This window comes from Dasypus novemcinctus, chromosome 27, assembly GCF_030445035.2.
Source record: "Dasypus novemcinctus isolate mDasNov1 chromosome 27, mDasNov1.1.hap2, whole genome shotgun sequence".
NCBI lineage: Eukaryota > Metazoa > Chordata > Mammalia > Cingulata > Dasypodidae > Dasypus > Dasypus novemcinctus.
In genome coordinates, this window is record NC_080699.1 from 38859277 (window position 1) to 38881244 (window position 21968).

At 47.3% G+C, this 21968-nt stretch overlaps 1 protein-coding gene across 5 annotated transcripts in view; it reads right to left on the bottom strand.

Moving 5' to 3' along the window:
• Nucleotides 1–4326: 4326 nt before the first annotated feature.
• The window catches only part of ARHGAP32 (Rho GTPase activating protein 32), a 326449-nt gene continuing 308807 nt past the window's right edge, over nucleotides 4327–21968 (bottom strand). For all 5 annotated transcript variants that reach the window (XM_058289085.2, XM_058289083.2, XM_058289084.2 and 2 more), the window contains 6 exons: nucleotides 21673–21868; nucleotides 19136–19281; nucleotides 16854–16925; nucleotides 14105–14983; nucleotides 12414–13396; nucleotides 4327–10186 (listed from right to left, as the gene is read on the bottom strand). In XM_058289085.2, the coding sequence (XP_058145068.1) occupies nucleotides 8132–10186; nucleotides 12414–13396; nucleotides 14105–14983; nucleotides 16854–16925; nucleotides 19136–19281; nucleotides 21673–21868 (4331 nt within the window). In that variant the 3' untranslated portion in view covers nucleotides 4327–8131. The remainder of the gene's footprint in view (nucleotides 10187–12413; nucleotides 13397–14104; nucleotides 14984–16853; nucleotides 16926–19135; nucleotides 19282–21672; nucleotides 21869–21968) is intronic.

Consider the following 21968-nt stretch of genomic DNA (forward strand, 5'->3'; position numbering starts at 1 on the left):
TTCCCGTGTGAAGACACCGAGGTCTTGGTGGAGTTACTAGAGCAGAAACCTTGCCCGCCGCGGTAGGAAGCAGCTGCTTTCCCTGCCACCTAACAGCAAAGGGTCTTAGATGCTTGGGTAGCCCTGTGCCCAGGGTGCTGCCAGCTGTGAAGATTGCCCTGGAGAGGCAGCAGACTGAGAGCTGCAGATTGTGGCCTGTGGTGTCAGAGCTTGGGCTTGAATCCTGTTTACCCTCTGGTCAGAACTCAGGTGCTTCCTGGGCCTCAGTTTACCTCTAAAATGCGGATAAAGGTGGTTACGTATCCCCACGTATTGTTGGAGACTAATGAGTTAATATTAATATATGTAAGGTACTTAGAATGCCCGGGTGAATGGTGCGCCATCAATAAATTATTAGTACAATTAGCTCCCATTAGTACAATGCCTGTACTTTCTTCTCTGGATGAGCATTTTGACAGACCTTGAATCAGGAAAAGAAAATGTGTGTTTATTTGCCAAGTGTAACCATCCAAAGACTGAGAGCCAGTCAAATGTATCATTAGCAGTTGTTTTGTAAAACACCCACACCTGTTTTCTTCCCTTGACTTTTCTTTCTGCAGCAACACACAAGGTGTCTTCTGTTCCTTCTGTCCTGTGTTGCGTGAGCCTACGATTGGAGCGATTTCGAGCAACACAGTAAAGCTTTGCCTGCAGAAACCAAGTCCCATTAGCAGAAAAGGCACAGCTCAGAGAGGCACAAGGCCCATTGCCCTGAAACGCAAAGTTGTCTGGTGCAGTCCAACGAGGTGGAGATAACATAGCTCTAATAAGATGTTATAAACATCATTCAGTAGATCGAGCCGGTGCTACCTCCGTAAAGGCTTCCACTGAAGACTCACAAGGGAATGTGAGGTCTTTTCTCAGCCCTCACGCTGTGAGGGGTTTCTCCGCTACCATGTCATGCTCCAAGTTTTACCGTGAGTTTTCCTCTTAATCTGTCATCTCCAACTGAGACTCTCTGCAAGGTGTATGTAAACCATATGAACTCTTCGCTTTTTTCAGAAAGGTTGATGCAACTGATGAAATTCCTAAAGACACGTTTATAGAAACCAAAAAGAACCCTCTTCCCTGAACTGTTCTGTGGTGTTGCACGATTTCTCCGTAACGGTCCTGGATGACATTGATTGGGTTCTTGCTCCCATGCTAACCCCTTTAGAACCATCTATCATCTAAGTTAGTCCTCGAGCAGCTCTAAGAAGTAGATACTACAATTTTTCCCATTTTAGAGATGAGAAAGCCATGGCTTACTAAGTTTTGGAAGTAGTTTTAGAAGAGTTTAGTAGTTAGAGGCTTCGGAATTAGTAAGTAGCAGAGGCAGGAGCCAATCTCAAGACTATCCAGCTCTAAAAGTCTTCGGTTTCAGAACACGTCGAGTCTTGATTTCAGCTCCACCATTCATTCCTAGCCCTATGGCAGCGGGTGGAATGTTTAACCTGTGTGCTTGGTGTCATCTACAGAGCAATCGACTCTGAGGCATGAACGAGCTAATGGATATAAAATACAACAGTGGCTGGCACCACAGCCCACTGAACACAGGGTTAACTAATACTAGCTGCTAAAAACATTGCTATATTGTTGTCCACAACTGATAAAATACATAAAACTAAAAAGTCAAATAAGCTCATTGAGTATGTGCTGGTGGCTTTTGCAAAGATTTCGGTGAGGAAGGAGATCACACCCACTTGGTTCTAGAAGTTAGTTCTGTTTTCCAATATCCAGTATTTGAAACAGTTGATGGCCTGAATAGTAAATATGTTAGCTGAACTTCCTAACCACTGAATTCTCATCCCCAAAAGACACAACTAAGCATAGAATAGGAAGCAGTTGCGTAAAGTTGATATTTGTCTGCCACCTTTTTAGAGAATGTTGATCAAAATGTTTTCTGTATTGTTTGTTCACCTCAATTAGTCCTATTTTTACCCGTCGCTGTTATAAATAATTGAATCTGGGCTTAACATTTAAACATGGGGGACAGAGAAATTAACGATTAATTTCTGTATTCCTGCAGTGATGGGGAACCAAGGTGCCAATGGGAAAATGTGGTCGAGTTAAACGAACTAGAGATGCTTTCCTTTTCAGAGAAGTCTATTAAACATGCTGTGAGCTCAGTATTTCCGTCATCTGTATCAGAATTATATTGGGGGTGAGGGTTAGAATGCAGATACCTGGCTCGGATCCTGGATACTGAATCAGATTCCAGTGGTTGCTCGATGTACCTTATGTTTAACTAGCTCCTCAGGTGTATTACATGGAGTCTAAAGTTTGAGAACTACATGTCCCATCTAAGGCATGAACCAGTAGCTGAGAGACCTCATTTTCAAAATGTATTTAGGGAATTAAAAAAAAACACTAGTTGATAACTGAGGCTATGTCTACTTAACCCCTTTTTGTTTCTTCTCACTAGAGTTACTTGTGGATGCTAAATGTCTTTTATGGACTAGCATTCTTCTATGGGGAGAAATACCTTGAAATTATTAACAGGTAAAATGCCATCGTGTCTAATCAGATAGCTTTCTCATAAAGTCAAATGCAGGGAAATTCTATAGTCTCTTTCATTCTCCCTTCTGAACATCTTATACAATTATCTAATCTTCTGAAACTCAATTATACAAGCAATTTGATCGGAGAAAAGAACAAAAGGTCTCTGAGTAGCAGAGAGATTGAGGACACAAGTCCATATGATTCAAGAGAACTTTTCAGGTCCCAGTTAAGAACTTCTTTTACTGACCATAATGACAAGCTTAATTTGTCATTTCCAGGACAGATTAGAATTATAAATAGAAAGAAGAATGGAATGTTTATAGGTAGTTCATGGAAAACAATAAGCAGAAAACAACGGAATATAGGAAAACTTTTAAAACAGTAGACACAAGAACATAAAGACAGTGGGGTTAAACTGTTCACTATAGAAAACCCTCCTTCTGTATCACTGCTCCAGAGGGCATCACTCTATTACAGCACAGTCATTCATAGACAGATAGGATGGATCTTGAAGTATACTGGCAGCAAAGTTTATGGTTTAAATATATTCTGGAAATACTGTAATCAAAATACTGCCAATCTCAAAATTTTGGTTTTGAAGAGGTACCATCTCAAAAACATGGCCAAAAAAACTGACAACACTTTTGGTGGGGTGCAGGTGCCCAAGGCCTTACTGCAGTGGGGAATGTCGCTATTACCTTATGAAGTGCCTTTTCCTATAGAACAATATGACTAAAACTGAAAATGCTACCCAGGTACTGGCCACCAACTTCTCAGTGACAAATACATGTTTTGAGAGGTAGGTTCTATCCTTCATCAGTCTGAAACAAGTTTGAGATGAAATCACTGGCATGGAAACAAGAGTCCCAGAAATTAAGTAGAAGACCATATCAGACATATCTTTTCGTTAATCCCTCTTAAACTGAGCTTCTATGTGAACCCCTATTCAGGTCTGGAAGTGTTTACTGAAAGCGGACTTTGTAACTGTTTATACGCTGGTATATCAAAGCTGGCTGGCTCTCCACGGTCATCGTGACTAAAGAGATATTTTCCCTTTTGCTGGGAAAAAGGGATTGGCCCCTAATACTTTAAAAGGATGAGGAATCATTTGTAATTTATGATTCCTAGTAGGAAAACCAATATATCAATAGCTGATTACTGAGGACCTGCCCCCTCCCCTCCCAGCTGGTACTGAAATGCTTTTGAGAAGAACTTTGGCACAGGAATCGTAGCCCTGGTCCACTGTGGGGCAGCTGGGTTCTTTGCTCTCATCGAAATCCCACCTTTATCTGGGTTTACCAAAAGCCAGCTTGCCACAGGTGACTGCTTCTAGGGGGGTGATTCTGCTGGTTATTTCACCCTGAAGAGTAAGCAGGATGCCCAAGACGCTTTGTGGGAATCTTGAGAAATGTGGTTTTGATTCTGAATCCCCTTCTGGAGAATCCTGAGATAAGAAGCCACCTCCACTTCTGGGCACCTCCAAGCATGGAGGGGGGTGGTACCAGCAGAGCACAGAGGACAGCCCCTGGTACGGCAGGTCTGCCTGGGTTTTCAGCCCAGCTCTCAGGAGCTGCACTTCCAGAGATGATAGTGTGCCCTGGGGGAAATCTGGCCAGGCCGCATACCATGCATGGCAAACAGATACAAAAGGAGGCCTTTGACCCCTTCCCTCCACTACCATTTGGCACGATAATCCGTGCCATACAATGGCAAGCCCTTTGGGTGTGAATATCCCAAGTCACTTACCCCCACCTATTTCATTAAAAGTTCGTATGAGGTCAAAAAGGAGACACATACACAAAGAAGTCTGTTTTAACCTGAAATAATTCTGTTGATATTTGAATTGCTTTCAGTGGGACATTTGCTTTGAACCACAAGAGATCTCCAGCTGGATTATCAGAGTACAAAACCCCTCTCCCTCCCTCCCCAACTGAAACAAAGAAACAAATCCCCAAACCCACAAGTCAGCGTCAAATGAGGCTGGAAGAGATGAGGCTCTAAATATTTACACATGGGGCAAGAAATAAATCACAAAATTATTTACAAAAATACACAAGCTTATATGCATTAACAATTTACACCAGTTCACGAAAAAAATATCAAAACATAAAAAAGCACTATATAAATTAAAGTTTAAGAACTCAAACGTATGATCTTAAGACTTTCTAGGATGGTTCTCTCATGCAGGTCATGGCTGAAAATCAGGTTTTGCCATCTCAGAATCTAAACTGTAAAACAACCATTTTAATTCTTTGAACATTAACAGTACTAATCAGGTAAGGGGGGAAAAGGCCCTCAGAGCACACTAACATTACCTTGCACAGTTAAAATATACCATTCCCAACACTTCTGTAACACAGTACTGAAAATCACATGCCTCTAACCATTCGAAAGTAACTTGCGGACATACTTTTGCTTTCATTATTATTTCCTCCTCACACACTCTACTCAGGCAATTCTTGGCCAACATACTGAGTGGGAACAGAGAGAAATGGCCTTTGCAAGCTCCATAACTAGAGGGGCAAATTCCAAATTGTTGCTTCCGATGTGACATTCCACTCCTCCATCCCCACCCACGTTGACAGTCCCTCTTCCTTGGAAGGATCAGTCTAGAAATTTTCAACCTGACCCTAAATTTAAAAAAATGCTTTGCCTTCCTAAGAAATGTGCAGGCCCTCTCCTTGGGAATCACCCCAGGGACTTGTAGGTCTAAAAGGAAACTACATCCAGACAGCAGTAAGGCTCAGAGGAAACGGATGCTAACAGTAAGAAAATGGCACCTCTGGAGTTTAGCAAAGTCTCTGGCCAGACATCCAAGGAATAGTTATTTCAGTCAAACTAAGCTGTGAGATCAGAACTTTGCCAAAAGGATAAAATCTGGAGACATGGCTATGAAACTATCCCTAGAATTAAATTATGGGTCTAATGCTTAAGGCAGCTGCATTTGCTGGATCACAATACTCCCAGTGGAAATTTGGAAGTAGTAACATTCTAGCTCTGTATCTGCAAAGTCACACACCAGCGGGCTATGCCGCCGTGCCCTGGCTCATGTGACTCATTGTCCAATTTCCACCCCACAACATCAGGAAGGGAAGATACGAAGTCTTGCGAATAACTGAATCTAAAGTTAAGGCTGTATCCATAGACATTAAATTAAACAACCCTTGATTTCACCTAAAGTTTGTGTTTCACATTATACCAGAAATTTCAGTCGCCATTCTGCACTCTAAGTATTTACTTGTTATCTCTAAATCCATAGATTATTATTAAGAAGAAAGAAAATGCTTGGAGGAATTCATCTTAGTCTTCATAAATGCAGACTTTAATTTCAGGAGTAAACAATGTGTGTGACAACAAATCCACGAATACTCAAACTGGTCAGGCGTCCTCCGGCCACCTCCTTCTGGGCTCTAGGGGCGAAGGGGCGTTTGGCTCTCCGTGCCGTGCCAGCCTCTCTTCCTACGCTCCAGCTGCTGGTGAGAACCTACAGGGCTGGTGTGCTATCAAAGGTAAATGGTTACCTACTTCACAAAGAGGTGGTTAAAATTAAAAAAAAAAAAAGGAGTGCTGCCTGTTCACCAAAAATCAGGCTCCTGCGCACAGCACCCGGTGTGTTTGCATACCAAACGGAAGTATCCATCAGGCTTCCTTAACATTTTGATTACGTATCAGTTGGGGCTGCACTTTCAAGGCAGAGGCCTGAAGTTCCACAGATGTTTTTTCACATATTAGTGTTTCAAGATTTCTACAATAATCTTTATTGACTCCCTCTGTCCAATTCTGGGAGAACAAAAGAAAATCTTACAGAGTAGTATTTCCACATATAAATGTGTGGCTCTTAAAACTTTATTTCTTTTCCTAAATATAAACCCTTAAAATGCAATCACATGATTTTTTTTTTAAATAAAAAAAGGAACTGGCATGAATCTTAATCTTTATACAATTTCACAGCAACAATAGCAGCATGATTTTAGCCTCTTAAAAGATTTCCTCCTTTGCTCTAAATCAAAGTTAATTCCAAGTTTTAAAAAGCCAGAGCAGCAATCATCCAGTAAATGGAATTAAATTCTCCTAGTGTCTTCTACAAACTGAACACTTAGAATATGTCAATGTATAACACTCAAATGTTATTAAGACTTGTAGAAATGAAATGACAATCTAAACTCATTTTGTAATTAGAGGACTGCATGGCTAAAGTGGCATAGCTGTGATGGGGGGGCTTGAGAAAACAGAATGGAGTTGGACTCAAAAAGTGTCCTGTTCCTAGTGTAATACGGAATGCAACTTTAAATGAAGGTCCCAGGATTTAGACATATTTCCCACGTCTACAAGGTTACAATGGGCTATACCGGAAATGCTGGTGTAAATGGCAATTACAGTGAACGGTGATCACACAAATACAGAGTGAACAAACAATACATAATTTCCTTGGAACTTAAATGCTGACTGCCTAGAATTCTGACTGGCCAGATAGTGCTGTGGACCAAGGGACTATTTTGGTAACTTAACAGATTACTAACAGGTAATTAGTAGCTGCTTTAAGAATGTCCAGGGAACTCGTATTCTGGTTAAGAAACAGAAATTACATGTAAATTTGTAATCATGCTAGAGTATGTGCATTTATCCAGGCAAACCATGCCACTGTTTCTTTTCCTCATGAAAAAAAAAGTTGCTTTAGAAAAACAGACGGTATGAAATGTTTTACTGGGATTACAATTTACCAAATATTACAGGAAAAAAAAAACCTGAAACAGGAAACACATTAAACGTATTGATATAGTTTCCTGGTGCTAATCAAATTCACTGACAAAAAGAACTTTACTTCCCTCCACCTAAGGAGTTTCCTTAAATTCTAGCTTAAATAACAGAAAAAAAAAAATCCCTTCTGCAGTGATAGGAGCCTGTTCATTGAACTATGAGGAACAAATACGGAAACTAAGAATGTAAAGAGCATAGTTCAGCCTGGGTCTGAATGGTCTGACATTTTATGGGATACTGAAAACCACTTTATGCTTAATGCTTCAAGGCTTAACTACTTTGTTTTTTAATTACAATATTGCTATCTGACTGACTGATGAATCTGAAGGATCAGGGAGAAGTCTTTGTCCACTCTTAACTTTTAAGGACAAGGGATAATGAAGTGAGAAAAACTGAGTGTCAATCTGGCTATGGAGGGAGACACGCACGAAGAAATGCAGTGAAGGCAAGAGCCTACCAGGAGAGAGATGTGCACTGCTCTGGTCCGGGGAGCGAATACTAGGAAGAAAGGGCAGAGGTAAACTCGCATTCAGTTAAAGGCAGTCAGTCCTCAGGCTCCTGCAGACTAGCCCTACATGGCAAGCGTGGTCTGTTACAAACTCCTGTACTAGGTTTTCGACACAGTGCTTTACAATCATTCAGATCTCCCTTAATGACAAAAATGAAACCGCCTGTAAATGGAAGAGGTGGTAGGGAAGCGAGGACGGGGGAACGACGGTGGTTTGTTTTCCTTTTTGAATGTGACTGGGGCTTCTGTAGTCTTTTGTTTGTAATTTTTTTTTGGTAATTGAAAAAAATAGAACAGTCCACTGTCCAGCAGAGGCTGCTTCGTTCAACTCTATTGCTCCGGGGCTCACTCCGCGTGGATCTGCGTCTCGGGGTGCTGCAAGGCCAGCTCTGCGGGAAGGAAGGCCCCCTGGCCCAGCGCTGTGGCGTAGGTCCTGCTCTGCGGGTGGGGGAAGCCGGCGGGCGCGTAGGTCCCCGCCGCGCCGCCGCCGAGGCCCGCGAAGCGCGGGTGCGGCGCCAGGGGGTGGTACTCCTGCAGGTTGTCGTACTGGGACAGCGCGGCGTGGCGCCGGCCGTGCGTGTGGTAGTGCGCCGGCGCGCCCGCGTCCCTCTCGGCGCCGTGCGGGGCGTGCAGCTTCAGGCTGTGGCTGCGCTCGGGCTTGGGCGGGGGCCCGGGCCCGGGCGCGGGCGCCAGCGGCTCGTCGTCCCGGGGGCAGTGCCGGGCGTGCTTCTCGGGCGCCGGGCGCGCCTCGCGGGGGCCGGGCCTCGGCGGCTCGGGCGCCGCCGCCAGGTACTTGGCCCCGGGGATGGCGAAGCCGCCGGGCTCGGGCGGCCCGTTGCGGGCCTCGGCCTGCCGGAGGCCGGCCTCCTGCGCCGCCCTGGGCTCGCCCCCGCCCGCGTCGGGCCGCCGCCTGGCCCGCAGGCTGCTCTGCTTCTGCGGCGCCCGCTCGTAGCCGCGCTCGTCGCCCTCCGCGCTGGCGGCCAGGGGCCGCGCGTCCTTGCCCTCGGCCACGGAGAGGAGTCCAGTTTTCCCAGGATCCGACTTACTGCGCAGGTGGACGACGTAGAGCCCGGCCAGCTCGTCGGGCCCGGCCGCCGCCAGGTTGTCGTACTGGGAGGCGGGCGCGCCCTTGGCCTTGTGCCGCGCGCGGCCCTCCCGGCGCAGAGACTGCAGGCGGTACCGCTCCAGGTCCTCCAGGTCCCACGAGGCGTACGTGTGCGCCCCGTCGGCGGCCGCGGGCCCGCCGACCCCGTGGTGGTCGCTCCCCGCGAAGCAGCCGGGCCGGGGCCGCGGCGGGAGGCCCGGGTAGGCGTACAGGCCCTTGCCCTGCAGCCGGGGGGTGTAGAAGGGCAGGTCGCGGGCGGGCAGGCGGTGCAGCGGCCTCAGCTGGACCGTGCCGTAGGCGTCCACGTCGCACAGGGCGGCGTCGGGCGCGTAGCAGGGCCCCGCGGCGCCCGAGTAGGGGCTGTAGCGGTAGTGGACCCGGCCGTTCTCGAAGTAGGGCTGCAGCTGCGTCACGTGGTAGTCCGAGCGGGCCTGGGGGGACTGGTATGGCTTATACTGGTACAGGGGCCGGGGGCAGTAGGCCGGCTCGTCGTCGGGGGGGACCTCTGTCCGTGAGATGGGCACCGAGCGGATCATGGACGCCGGGGGCACGTGCAGAGACTGCACCCTGCGGATGGTGGGGTACGGGGGCACGTCGTCGGCGTAGCAAGCGTTCCTCAGGGAGGCCGAGCTCAGCGAGGCGCCGTACTCCCCCCGGCTGCACGCCCTGGCGTGCGGCCCCGACGCACTGCGGCCCGGGGCCACGTACGTGTTGTAGCGAGGGCCCGGGGGTGCCGCGGGCTCGGGCCTGGGGCCGCAGGCCGGAGGCTGGTCCAGCTTGCCGTGGTGCGGCGGCACGCTCTGCGGGCGGTACTGGCAGTTCGGGGCCATGCTGAAATGCAAACAGGTTTCTGGACCAAAGGGCTCGGCGAGGACATCAGGCCGAGCAAAGGCGGGGTAAGCTGTCTTCTGAGAAGCGTGCTTCGGCTGTGGTAGAGGGAACACACCATCCACAGAGGCTGACGAGGCAGGGACAAAGGAAGGGTAATGGGAGGTACCGGGGGCATCTGTGATGCTGGCGTGCATGGCGGCAGCCACCCTGCTCTCCAGCGACCTGGCAGGGGGCACTGGGGCGCTGAAGCCGCAGGAGGCATGCATGGGCACGGGCTCAGCGCGCAGGTGGAGCAGGGCGGCCCGGGCGCCCTCGTGGGTCTTTTCCAGAAGGCCTGGGTGGAGAGCAGTGGTGGAGAAGGAGCACTGAGGAGCTGCAGTGTCATCCCTGACGAAGACGGCCGCGGGCTCGTCGACAGCTCTAGGTCCAGGGGGCACCTCTGGAGCTGGGGCTGCTCCGTGAACCTAGTGGGAGACAGGAACGTTACGGAACTATTTGTTTTTATGCCTCCCCTCTGTGGAATCAAACCCGACTAGAGTTCTGCACCGGCTGAGACTACCTGGAAAGTTCCAAAGCCAAGTGTCATACCAGATAGGCGGAAGTCTACCACCCCCACTGCCAGGAAAAGGGCTGAGTTACCAGCCGGGGGAGCAGCCTCATCTCTGAAGGACTGTTGGAGGTTTTCTAAACGATGAAAGGCTTTCAGAGTGAGATGAGGTTACCAAATGACCCTGTCTTAGTGCAGGGGCCGAAAAAAAGGTTTGGCAACCTACACTACCAAGCTTAAAATATGGGAAAACGGACTTGGCCCAGTGGTTGGGGCATCCGTCTACCACATGGGAGGTCCTGGGTTCAAACCCCGGGCCTCCTTGACCCGTGTGGAGCTGGCCCATGCGCAGTGCTGATGCCCGCAAGGAGTGCCCTGCCACGCAGGGGTGTCCCCAAGTAGGGGAGCCCCACGTGCAAGGAGTGCGCTGCGTAAGGAGAGCTGCCCAGCACGAAAGAGGGTGCAGCCTGCCCAGGAATGGCGCCGCCCACACTTCCCGTGCTGCTGAGGACAACAGAAGTGGACAAAGAAACAAGATGCAGCAAATAGACACAGAGAACAGACAACCGGGGGTGGGGGGGGGGGATTAAATAAATAAATAAAATCTTAAAATAAATAAATAAATGTGCCCAGTCTGCCCGTCTAATTCAGTGTCAACACCATCATCGTTCTGTTGAATAAAAAGGCACTGACTCTCTCTGGAGAGCTCTCTGGGGTGATGCACAGTTACACTCAGTGAGCCCCAAACTCCTCCTCTTCCTGGCCTGTGGGGAGGGGAGAGAAGGGAAGGGAAGAGAGAGGTTGCTAGAGACAAGGAGGAGCTTGAGCCACAGCAGAAAAGAGGAGGAGGAGAGCATAGTGTCTGGGAGGGAGGGGCTGGATGGAGAGGGCACGGAACCAGATGGGCTGGAGCCAAGGGCACAGGCGGGTGGGGGGGGGGGGGGGGAGGCTGCCAGGCCCCGAGGCACGAGAGGGCCTCGCAATGCCAGGCAGAGTTCAGGAACAATCGTGATGTCAAAGTGATTAAGAAACAGCCAGAAGCAGCCAAAGAGGTTTCACTGTCAAGCACCGTGCTTACTTCGGAAGCTTCTACTGGTTGTCCTGGCTCGAGCTAATCCGAGGCAGTGGGTGTGGCAGCTTTCGTCTGGGCACTCCTGTGCACTGGCCACAGGGACCCCATCCTCCGAGGACAGGAGTCCGTGTGACGGCGGCAGTTAGTGGGGGAAGATGGGGGGGGTGCTCTCCCCAGCAGAGAAGGAGAGCCTGCCGGTGAGAGGTGCGGTGCCCTCTGGTCCCTGCCGCTCCAGCAGAGGGCAAAGCGCCCTGCCCTCAGAGGCAGGCAGTTTTGCAAACTTATTAGGTGTCCCGTGGGACCATGTGTGGGCCACAGGCCAGGGCTACGAAGGCACATGTGTGAGATTCACGCCTGAGGTCCCAGTCGGCCCCACGCCAGCCAGGAAACCTCACAGGGACGCTGCACAGGTGCGAGCCCAGAGAGGAAGGGCTAGCGGTAACATCCTCCCCCAAGGACTACAAGTCCAAATTCAAGGGGACTTCAAGAGACCTGTGACAGCACTTTAAGTGAGAAAAATAAAGCAAGCTTAGCATTCTATATACAATATCTATTCTCACAACAAAACAGGTGCTTGACTGCGGAACAATCTGCTGGTTAATGTAGAGAAAATACACTGGACATTCTCCTGCCTCTAAAGGGTCTGCATGTGTCTGAGGAAGGAAGTATTCTCATTATGCAGCTGCAGAAGGTGGCTAAAGGACTTGCCCAAAGTCACAAGTCAGTGATGGAGTTAAAAAAAAAAGAAGCCCTGCAACCCTGACACCTAACACCTGATCCAAATAACTTGATCATGATCTCTTTGTACTACTATGAAGAAACAACCTAGAAGCTTTAGGAAGAAGAGGTGGCAGGTTTGACTAAAATGCAGTCATTAAGTAACTGCTCCTTTCTCAAAGAAAAACCAGCCTTAAGGGACAGGCGGATTTCAACCTCAAATGGGAAATGGCTTGTGGAGACCTGCCACAGGGTTTAAAAGTCAAGGCCTTCCGTCACCCAAGCAGAACACCCCCCTTTGGAAAAGCGACGTTCCTTGGGAAAGGGTGTGCTTCCTCGCCTGACACCCCCTTACCTGGTGGGCGTTAGCGGGTCCTCTGCCGGCCGCGGCCTGGGCCTGCGCGCTGGGCGGCGGCTCGGCGGGTCTCGGGGCGGGGGGCGGCGGGAGGGGGCGGCTCGCTCTCGGAGGGCGCTGCAGGGTGGCGATGGCGAAGGCGGCGGCGGAGGGCGGGGCGGCCGCGTCCCAGGCGGCCTCCTGGGTGCCTCCTTCGGCTGCTGCGGGGAGGGTGGACAGGCAGGCCGTGGCGGCTGTGCTGGTGCTTTCTTCAGGGGACCCCAAGGGAGGATAGGTCTTGTCCCTGGGCAGATTGCAAGGACCGGGGGGCCTGTCTGCCAGCCCGGCAGGGCGGGGGGGCTTCTCCGTGCTGGCGCCGGGCTGAGGAGGGGGCTGCTCTCCGCCGCAGGGGCGGGCCGGGACCGGGTCCTCGAAGGAGACGGTCAGCGTCCTGCGCTTCCCACAGTGCTCTTCGGGGAAGCCCACGTGGCCGCCAGGCTTCTCTGAGTCCGGGACAGGAGCTGCAGGGGCTGTGACCGCGTCTGGGTCCCCGGGGGGAAGGGCTCGGTGCGGCTGAGGCCCGGGGAGGTCCGCTGGGAGGGGCTGCGCCCCAGGGCCGGTGGCTCTGGGATGGGGAGAGCCCCCTGCAGCCGCCGCGTCTGGCATGGGTGGGCCGCGGCTGAGGACGTGGGGCTGCTCGGGGGGCACCTCGGTGTGCACCTCGGTGTGCACCTCGGTGTGCAGAGAGGCCGCAGCTAGAGGGCAGCCAGCATAGGGGCTGGGCCGCTTGTCTTCCGGCGAGGCCCCTGCTAGGTCTCCGTAAGTTACACAACCAGCCTGAGGAGTCCCTGGCCTCTTCAGGGACTGGGTTGAAGCTTGCTGTGCAGACTCAGCTAATGCTAGCGCCAACATGCGGGCAACGCTTTTCGGAGGCGGTGGTGGTGGGATAAGAGAGACTGAACTGACAGGAACGGAATCCTGAGGGGGGTCATAGGTAACTGCTCCTAGTGGGAAATGGGGGAAAAAAATGAGAGTGAAAAGGTCGGTATCTTATGTTATCCTAAAAGGAAAGCCAAACAAATTCCCCATTTGAACTTAAAAAGAAAAAAATAGGTGCTTTCCATATTTGAAAATGGCAATCCATGATCTTCCATCCCACATGCAAATGCTGGAGAAAACACATCTGGTTCAGAAGGAAAACTAGCACAAATAGTGTTTAAAGGTTTCAATTTCCTCTTGAATTGCCATACGGATGGAAAAACAAAACAAAAAAGCAGCAGGTCCCTCACCTGGCTCAGAAAAGACTGCTTAGAAAACAAGCTTCAAGCGCTTGCAGATTGTTATCAAGAGCAGTGGCTTACATTTGATGCTGTAGGCTGGCTTGTTAACTTGTAAGGCTAAAATATAGGTATTTTATCAGAAGAGAAAACAGAATCAAGAGCTACGAAGTTGTGGAAAAATTATCCACGAATTCTGACTGTCCAAAGAGAGACAGGGCTTTATGAAGTTCTGCAGTGGGCCACGGGCTCTTTGGGGGGTTTTCGTGTGACTGATTTAAAGTTGGGACTTGGAGCTATCAGCACCACCCAGAAAAGCACTCTTTCATTAAAGGCTAGATGTGGAGCACACTTCTCTTTACAAAGGCACAGGTGGCACATGGGATTGAAGATCCCTCTCAACTTAAAGAAAGAATGGAGGAAAGCAAACGGTACCTGTCTGAGTCTGTCCCGCAGGTACGGCCTTACTCTGACTGCTTGTGGCGGGCTGCTCCTCTGTCCCTGGCGGGGCTACGTCCCCCGCAGCCGCCTGGCCCAGGGGCTGGGCTCCGCAGTCCCGTCCTTCCTGGGCCTCCCTCTCATTAGTCTGCATCTTTACTACCTGGGTGGGGGAGCTATGGGTCACCTCACTTTCTTCGGCGCTTGTGCTCCGGGTTGGAGAAGACGCGTTCTGAGCGGCTGCACTCGAGGCTGAAACGATGGCTTCCGCCACCCGAGCGGGGAGGGTCACTGAGATTGGCTCAGATATGTTCATGGAAGGTGATTTGCTTAATTTCCGTCCTAACTTGGGAGAGAAGGCGTAGACGACCTTTTCGGTGAATGAGGATGGCTTAGACGACTTATCCTCAGTGGGGCTCAGGTCCAGGGTGAAGAAGGGACTCAGCTTCTCGTGGAGCGGCGAGACTGGCTCGGAGCTTGCCGTGCTTCCGGGAGTCTGCGACTGGCTGCCACCTGCTTCGGCATCCTTCTTGGCGGTACTTGGTTTATCCTTGGAATATCCCAATGAATCCAAAAAGGAAGCACCGCTCTCCAGGCATTCTGATTCAACTTTTGGAGGACTACATTGGAATGACATGGGATCAAAGTCCAGGCTGGCTACGCCAATGTCTGGTGGACTCAAGTCAACGTCCTCAGCGGAATGGGGGGACACGAGAGCTGGAATGTGGAGCAGCCCTGCTTCCTCCTCACTTTCATGGTCATGGGGCAGATTATCATAGGAATTGCACCGGTTGCCCAGCATTTCGCCATTGAAAGAGGCAGACAGCGCATCGCTGCTAGATCGGGGTCTTCTGGGTCGGAACAGCTTGGAATCACCTGGCAAAATGGATAACGATGCCACAGTATGAGTGCCAGCGGTGACACCAGAGCAGGACAAGCCACCTGCTTAGTGCAGGGGCAGCTTATTACACGAAAGAAGAAAATGCCACTCCTCATTTCCTTTCTCGAGGCTGACTCTTGGTGCAAACACGCCTCACTTAAACTTTGAAATAACAGCACTCCCAAGGCAAACGCTAATTAACAAGCACCTTTGACATAATCAGAGGGAGAGTGTGCATTTTTGATGGCTTGGAAAAGAGAAAGAATCAGAACTCATGGGTTCTACTAGTCCAACACTGACCCCTTTTGTGACTTGGGGCAAGTTTTCATTTCTTTTGTGTGTCATTTCATACTGGCCTCACAAGGGACTTGTGGGGTAGAATCACTTTAAACAATACTTCAGATATATAAACAAAAAAAGGCTTTTTATTTATTTTAGGGGAAGGGGATATCCTCATAACACCCAAATTTCCAAAATACTGAAATTTTTCTCAATTAAGAAATCTCCACAATCCCATATATTATTTATATATATTTGGTAAAGGACTGCTTTCACATACTTAAGGATAATTCCATAAGAAATTTGTGGATAGGCTTTAATAAGAACAGGCCTTAGGTTTCTCAGGCAGAGTCATCAAGAGTGGTAGAGACAATTTTATGATGTAGCTAAACAGCCAACTAGTAAAGTCTTCGAGCTGAGTAATCTATTGAAGTATTACAAATCGCCATATGAAAATGTAATATGAAGGGGCAAAAGCTGTCATATCAACTACACCCACTCACGTGCTGACCACTGATACAATGAATCCCTGTGGAATACTCTCCTCTGCTAAACACTAGCTTCGCCCCCACCTGCCATCTGTCTGCCTGGGCCATCCCCTCTATGCAACGAGAAGACGCGGAAGCCCTTCCCCATACAAGCTCTGCAGCCCTGCACGACACCCAAGCAAAGCTACTGACCACTGGGGCCTGGCAGTCCAAGAGTTCAAAATGATGAGAAAGCTGCCCAAGATGAAGACGGCCTGGGGTACTTCAGAAGAGCATGAACCTGAAAGGGCCGAGGAAAGCGCTAAGAAACCAACGGCTGAGACTGTGCCTGCAGAGCGGGCGTTCTGCACCATAAGCCAAAAGCAAGAGAAGGACGGCCTATCGTGCTGCTCCGTGAACTCATGCCCCCTTCTAAGTCAGTGCTGGAGCAATCCTCTGGTCATTCTAAAAGTCAGTATATAGGCGCACCTATCGCCCACCTTTTGCTAAATTAAAGACAGGGTAAACAGAAGTTGGTGATTTTTTTTTTTTTTTTTAGTTCTGATTTTCGAGTGAGCTGCAATCAAACCTGTCTTCACTATTTGCTATGAAATGTTGGTCTCCATTCTCAGTGGATTCATTTTAAGTTGTTTTCTCCCAGCCCTAATTCTCCTCAGAAAGTGAAGCCTCCTGAAATAAATCTGATCTTCAAAACTTAACATCATGTTAAGCCATTTCCAAGTGAAAAAAACTACTGGTCTAAATATCAAAACTTTACTTTTATACTTTGTAGCATAGTGCTCCAATCTAAAAGAAGGAAAAACAAGTAACACTGGTTTTTACTAGGCATTACATAAATTTAAATGGTTTACTTAAAACATTTCAGCAATTTTTATGTAAACAGAATAGCAGTCATGTCAAGAAAGAAAAGATTAAAGATTGGCACCATATTAATGCATCAGTGAATTTTAATCTGAACAATACTAACTAGATTAACTGGTACTCTTAGGAAATGGTAACATGTAGCCTACTTTTATACATACATTTATAAACTTAAATCAAGTTCTGAGCTGTTCTATGAAATATTTCAGAATAAAACTATGGACGCTTTTCGTCTTACCATCAACTGCATGGAGAGAAGTAAGAGATTCCTCGCTTTTAGCTGAGCGGAGGGTCCCTTCTGCCCTGCCACCTAATGATCAAAACCAGAGGAGGAGGTTTTATTGTTTGTTACATAGGTAGTAAAATGTAGTAAAAGGGAATCTTTCTTTCATTCCATTCCACATGTGGTGTTTAAGCTTCCAAGAGCAATTACCTATGTTTTTCTTTTCTTTTTTTTTAGATACTGGGGCAGGGATTGAACCTGGGACTTCATATATGGGAAGCTGGCACCCAACCACTGAGCCACATCAGCTGGTTTTTTCATGTTTGCTTGCTTTTAGGAGGCACTGGGAACCGAACCCAGGACCTCTCATGTGGGAAGCAGGCACTCAACTGCTTGAGCCACATCGGCTCACTTAGCTATGCATTTTGACAATCTTATTCAATTTTAGCAACCTATTATACAATGTGTTATCCTGACAAATTGTTTCCTATGAGAAAAATATTTTTCCTGAAGAATTAGGTGCTTGAGAACAAGAGATGAAATTTAAAACTTGTTTTATATTTCCTAAAGACCATACAAGAGTACTTGAATAAAAATTGTTAAGTACCCTCATACAGTTCACCTCTTGTTTGACTCAGCTGCTGGCCCTTTTAAAATGCCCTCTCCACCATTTCTGGTGACAGCATGCCTCAAATCTCATAACCATTTCTTATGACTCTCTTCTTCCAGTCCCCACACTTCTTCTCTTCCCACTCAACAGGCTCTCCCTGGGCGATCAAATCTATCTCGAGGGTTTTCGCCCCTCAGTGTTTGCTGATTACTTTCAAACTTGTATTTCTATATTAAACCCCATTATCAAATTCCAGACCCATACTACTAATTAAATCTTGGGCACGCCCAACATAACACATTTTTCTTCCCTAAACTGCTACTTCCTACACCATGGTAATGGCACCACACCTACCTTGTCATTTAATCAGAAATCAGGAATTATCTCTGCACCTGTTTCTCTCATCCCCCACAATCATTTAGTCACCCACATGTGTAGATTCTATGTCTTACCTATCTCTCAAATCCCATCCACCATGCCCACGGCCGCTGCTTAGTGCAGGCACTCATCATTTCTTGCCTGTACAACTCTGTCTCCTAATTCGCTGCCCAGTCTTCAGTCTTCTCCCTCCCCATACCTTCCCTCTGCTTAAACACAAACCCGACTGGCTTCCATATTGAAACCACTCAGTAAGTCCCGTGGAATGGAGGGCAGAGGCAAAACTCTCCTCGGCAAGGCAGATGAGGCCCCCATGAGTGGAACCTCTCCTTGCACCCAGCCGCCGAGTCAAGTTCTTTAGAGGTCTTTGTTTCATACATGAATCTACACTTTGCTCCTGTATCTTGAAATATCATTCTTGGTCCCTTGCCTATAATGTGCATCCTGACTTATCCTTAAAAAACCCAAGCCAGAGGTTATGTTTTCTGACCACTAGGCCCTTGGGCCACAAGAACTGACAACTGCTACCACAATAGCTATGTATAGAATAGCTATGATTCTGCACTGAAATTTATTTTCTTATACATATGACTTCCCAGGTAGACTGTGAAGGCAGAAGCAGTGTCTTAATTTTCTTTTTAACTACACAGTCTGCTATCAAAATATCTAGCATGTACTTAGTACATGTTTATAAACTGAATGGATGATAATTAAATGAAATGAATGTTATACTTTTAACATTCCCAAAAAGACAGTACTGCTGCCTTTCCTAAACTCAGAACATGGGTTTTAAACTATTTTTTAAGAAGCAGCTTTTTCAAAAGTACGAGATTTCTTTGTTCCAATTTGATACTCTCCTCGATGAGTCACCTAGTAAAAAAGATAACTTTTTTGGTAGGTAAGAGCTAGAAACTTAAAAAGCGTGTTGAAACAAAATCTGTAAAAATACAGATCAATACAATTTATAAACACTGTAACAGTATTTTTATTACCAACAATATACAAGTTATGTTAAATATATGTTGTGAGTTTTTAATCACATTCATATTATATAATCCCTATCATTTTGTTATACCATTGGGCACTTCAGCATATTCATATATAATGTATGTTACCTTGGTTTCACGGTAAAGAACGGATAAAAAAAGACAACTCATACATCCTAACATAACAGAAGCATATTATCATGGTATAGTGCATGTGTACCCCAAGCAGGAAAGAGCCACCTTTGCGGCAGGCAGCAGGTGGCATGGCCAGCCTTGCAAACTGCTGGGCAGTAGCAGGACATGGCAAGGCAAGGGGCACTCACCATTCAGAGCCAAGGCTTTCATCTCAGAAGGTTCACTCTCGTTACGCTGCAGCTTCCGTTTGGAGACAGATGAGGATTTCCCCAAATTGAAAAAGGAGCGCCAGCTGCCCACAGGGGACTTTTTCATTTTATTTTGAGGCCTCTTCCTATAAGAGAGAAAATTATGAATCTGCAGTAAGAAATCTAAGAGAGTATCTTTACTTATATAAAAGAAGCGGGTGAATGATGGAAAGAACCAGACAGCTTGGAGAGGCCCCGCTGAAATCGTAAACACCCATTTGCCTTTGAATAGGACACTTTACACTGTGCAACTGCACTAAACTGCACAACTAAAGCATAAAATGGAAATTAAATGTGTGGATTTTAATATTAGCAACTAGCTTCACAAAGAAAATTTTTATACAGACCTTCATATTTAGATCCAGCCTCATAATCGGGGAAATAAGTGGGAATAAGAAATGCCTGACAATAAGAAGTATTAAGATTTCAAAACAGTTAAAATGAATTCAGGGGAAGCAGATGTGGCTCAGGCGACTGAGCTCCTGCCTGCCGTATGGAGGTCCATGTTTCAGTTCCCAGTGCCTCCGAAAGAAGACAGAGAACTAGAGTGACCAGCAGGTGCAGCAAGCTGACACTAGATGATGCAACAAGAGACACAAGGACAAAATGAAAGACAAAGCAGGGAGCAAAGGTTCCTGGTAGCATCTTGTAGCAACAAGATGATGCTACAAGAGACACAAGAAGAAAAAACATAATGAGAGACACTACAAAAACAGGGAGCAGAGGTGGCTCAAGGTTGGGTGCCTCCCTCCCACATCGGAGGTCCTGGGATCAGTTCCCCCGGTGCCTGCTAAAGAAAGTACACAGCAAGTGCAAACTACGTGGGGATGGGTAGAAATAAACAAATGAAATCTTTAAAAAAATGAATTTAGGTATGAGCAGAGAGAATTAAGCCAAAAGAAGTATAGAGAAGAATGACTACCATACGTGGAATGTCAGGCCAGTGCTTAGGGCTTTATACATATTCTTTCATTTTACTCATCTACTAACCATATGAGTTAGATACTATTTTCCTATTTTGCAGATGATAAGAAATCAAGATACTAAGTTTATGCTACTTTCATAATGTTAGAAAATTCATATATGATGGATTTAAGATTGAATCTGAGATCTATCTGCATCCCAGAATGTACTCTCTTAATCCCTATAAAGAGATTTTAAGAAAATTATGGAGCTAAATTATAAAATCAAGAAGACAACCTCAGAATGACACAGTAAAAAAACATATTCTAAGTGTTTTTTTTTGTCAGGACCTTTTTAGTCATGTGGAGTACAAAGAAGTGAGAGAGGTATACTAAAATACGGAAAGAACAAAACCTAAATTTTTATTAGTAGCACCCAATTCAGGGAATTGAAATCCTTACAATTGTATGTTATAGCCAAAAGAGTAAAAGGCATCAAAAAGAACTTTCAGATATGTTAGTCATCAGACTGTAACTTAGTAAAGAAGACACAGGAACCATGTGACTATTATCATTTCTTAAGGAAAATAGAGAACGGCAGAGCTGAAAGGGGCACAGAGCAGTGCAGTGGTTCTGAAGTTAGCACACATCAGGCTTGTTAACAGACTGATTGCTGGGCTCCACCCTCAGAGTTTCTGGTTCAGTGGGGCAGGGCAGGGCCCAAGAATTTGCATTTTTCCAGCAATTTTCAAGTGATAGTGATGCTACTGGTTAGGAGTCCAACCTTTGAGGACCACCGATCTGTTCTCACCTTAATTTGGAACCAAAGGCAAGCAACTCACTATCTACTCACTACCATCTGAATAAGTTCCAAAACAGCACAGGCCTAAACAAATTTGTAAAGAATGTATCTCAGATAGAAAATCACACCCTAAATAATAGAAATGTATCCTTTTCATATCAATTTTCCTTGTATAATTCTTTTTTTTTTTAAAGATTTTATTTATTTATTTAATTGCCCCCCTCCCCCAGTTGTCTGTTCTCTGTGTCTATTTGTTGCGTCTTGTTTCTTTGTCCACTTCTGTTGTCGTCAGCGGCACGGGAAGTGTGGGCGGCGCCATTCCTGGGCAGGCTGCACTTTCTTTCGCGCTGGGCAGCTCTCCTTACGGGTGCACTCCTTGCGCGTGGGGCTCCCCTACGCGGGGGACACCCCTGCGTGGCACGGCACTCCTTGCGCGCATCAGCACTGCGCATGGGCCAGTTCCACACGGGTCAAGGAGGCCAGGGGTTTGAACCGCGGACCTCCCATGTGGTAGACGGACGCTCTAACCACTGGGCCAAGTCTGTTTCCCTGTATAATTCTTTTTAACAATTACTTGGTGATGTAATGCTTTCTGAGAATCATTTTTATCATTCTCTAGGAATACTGTTGTATCTATATTCAAATGAACAGGTTTTACTGGGACTGGTCAAGAGTTAATATGGTAATACTAAATTACAAAAGTAAAAGTAAGAGAAAAGAAGAAGACATAGCAATGAAAGTCATATTTCTTAAGAGAATATGAAGAGCGTTACCTTTCAAGAGGGAACTCAATTATGGTATGAAATTTTCCCTGAAGTGCAGCAGGTCCTTCTCCTACTTCGATATACTTGTTTTCAGTCACAATTGGAGAAGTGACCTGGGCTTGTGTTCGTGCCTGGGCTTCCTCCAACGTTAGGAGCTTGGTGGATGGAGAGGAAACCAGCAGGGACTTGGGCCTTGCTAGGGAAGCTTTGGGTAGAAAAGGGAAGCAAGGAAAAAAGTCAAGCGTTCAAGCACAGGGAAAATGTGTGTGTGTGTGTGAGTCTGTATATCTATGTACTTATCTGTG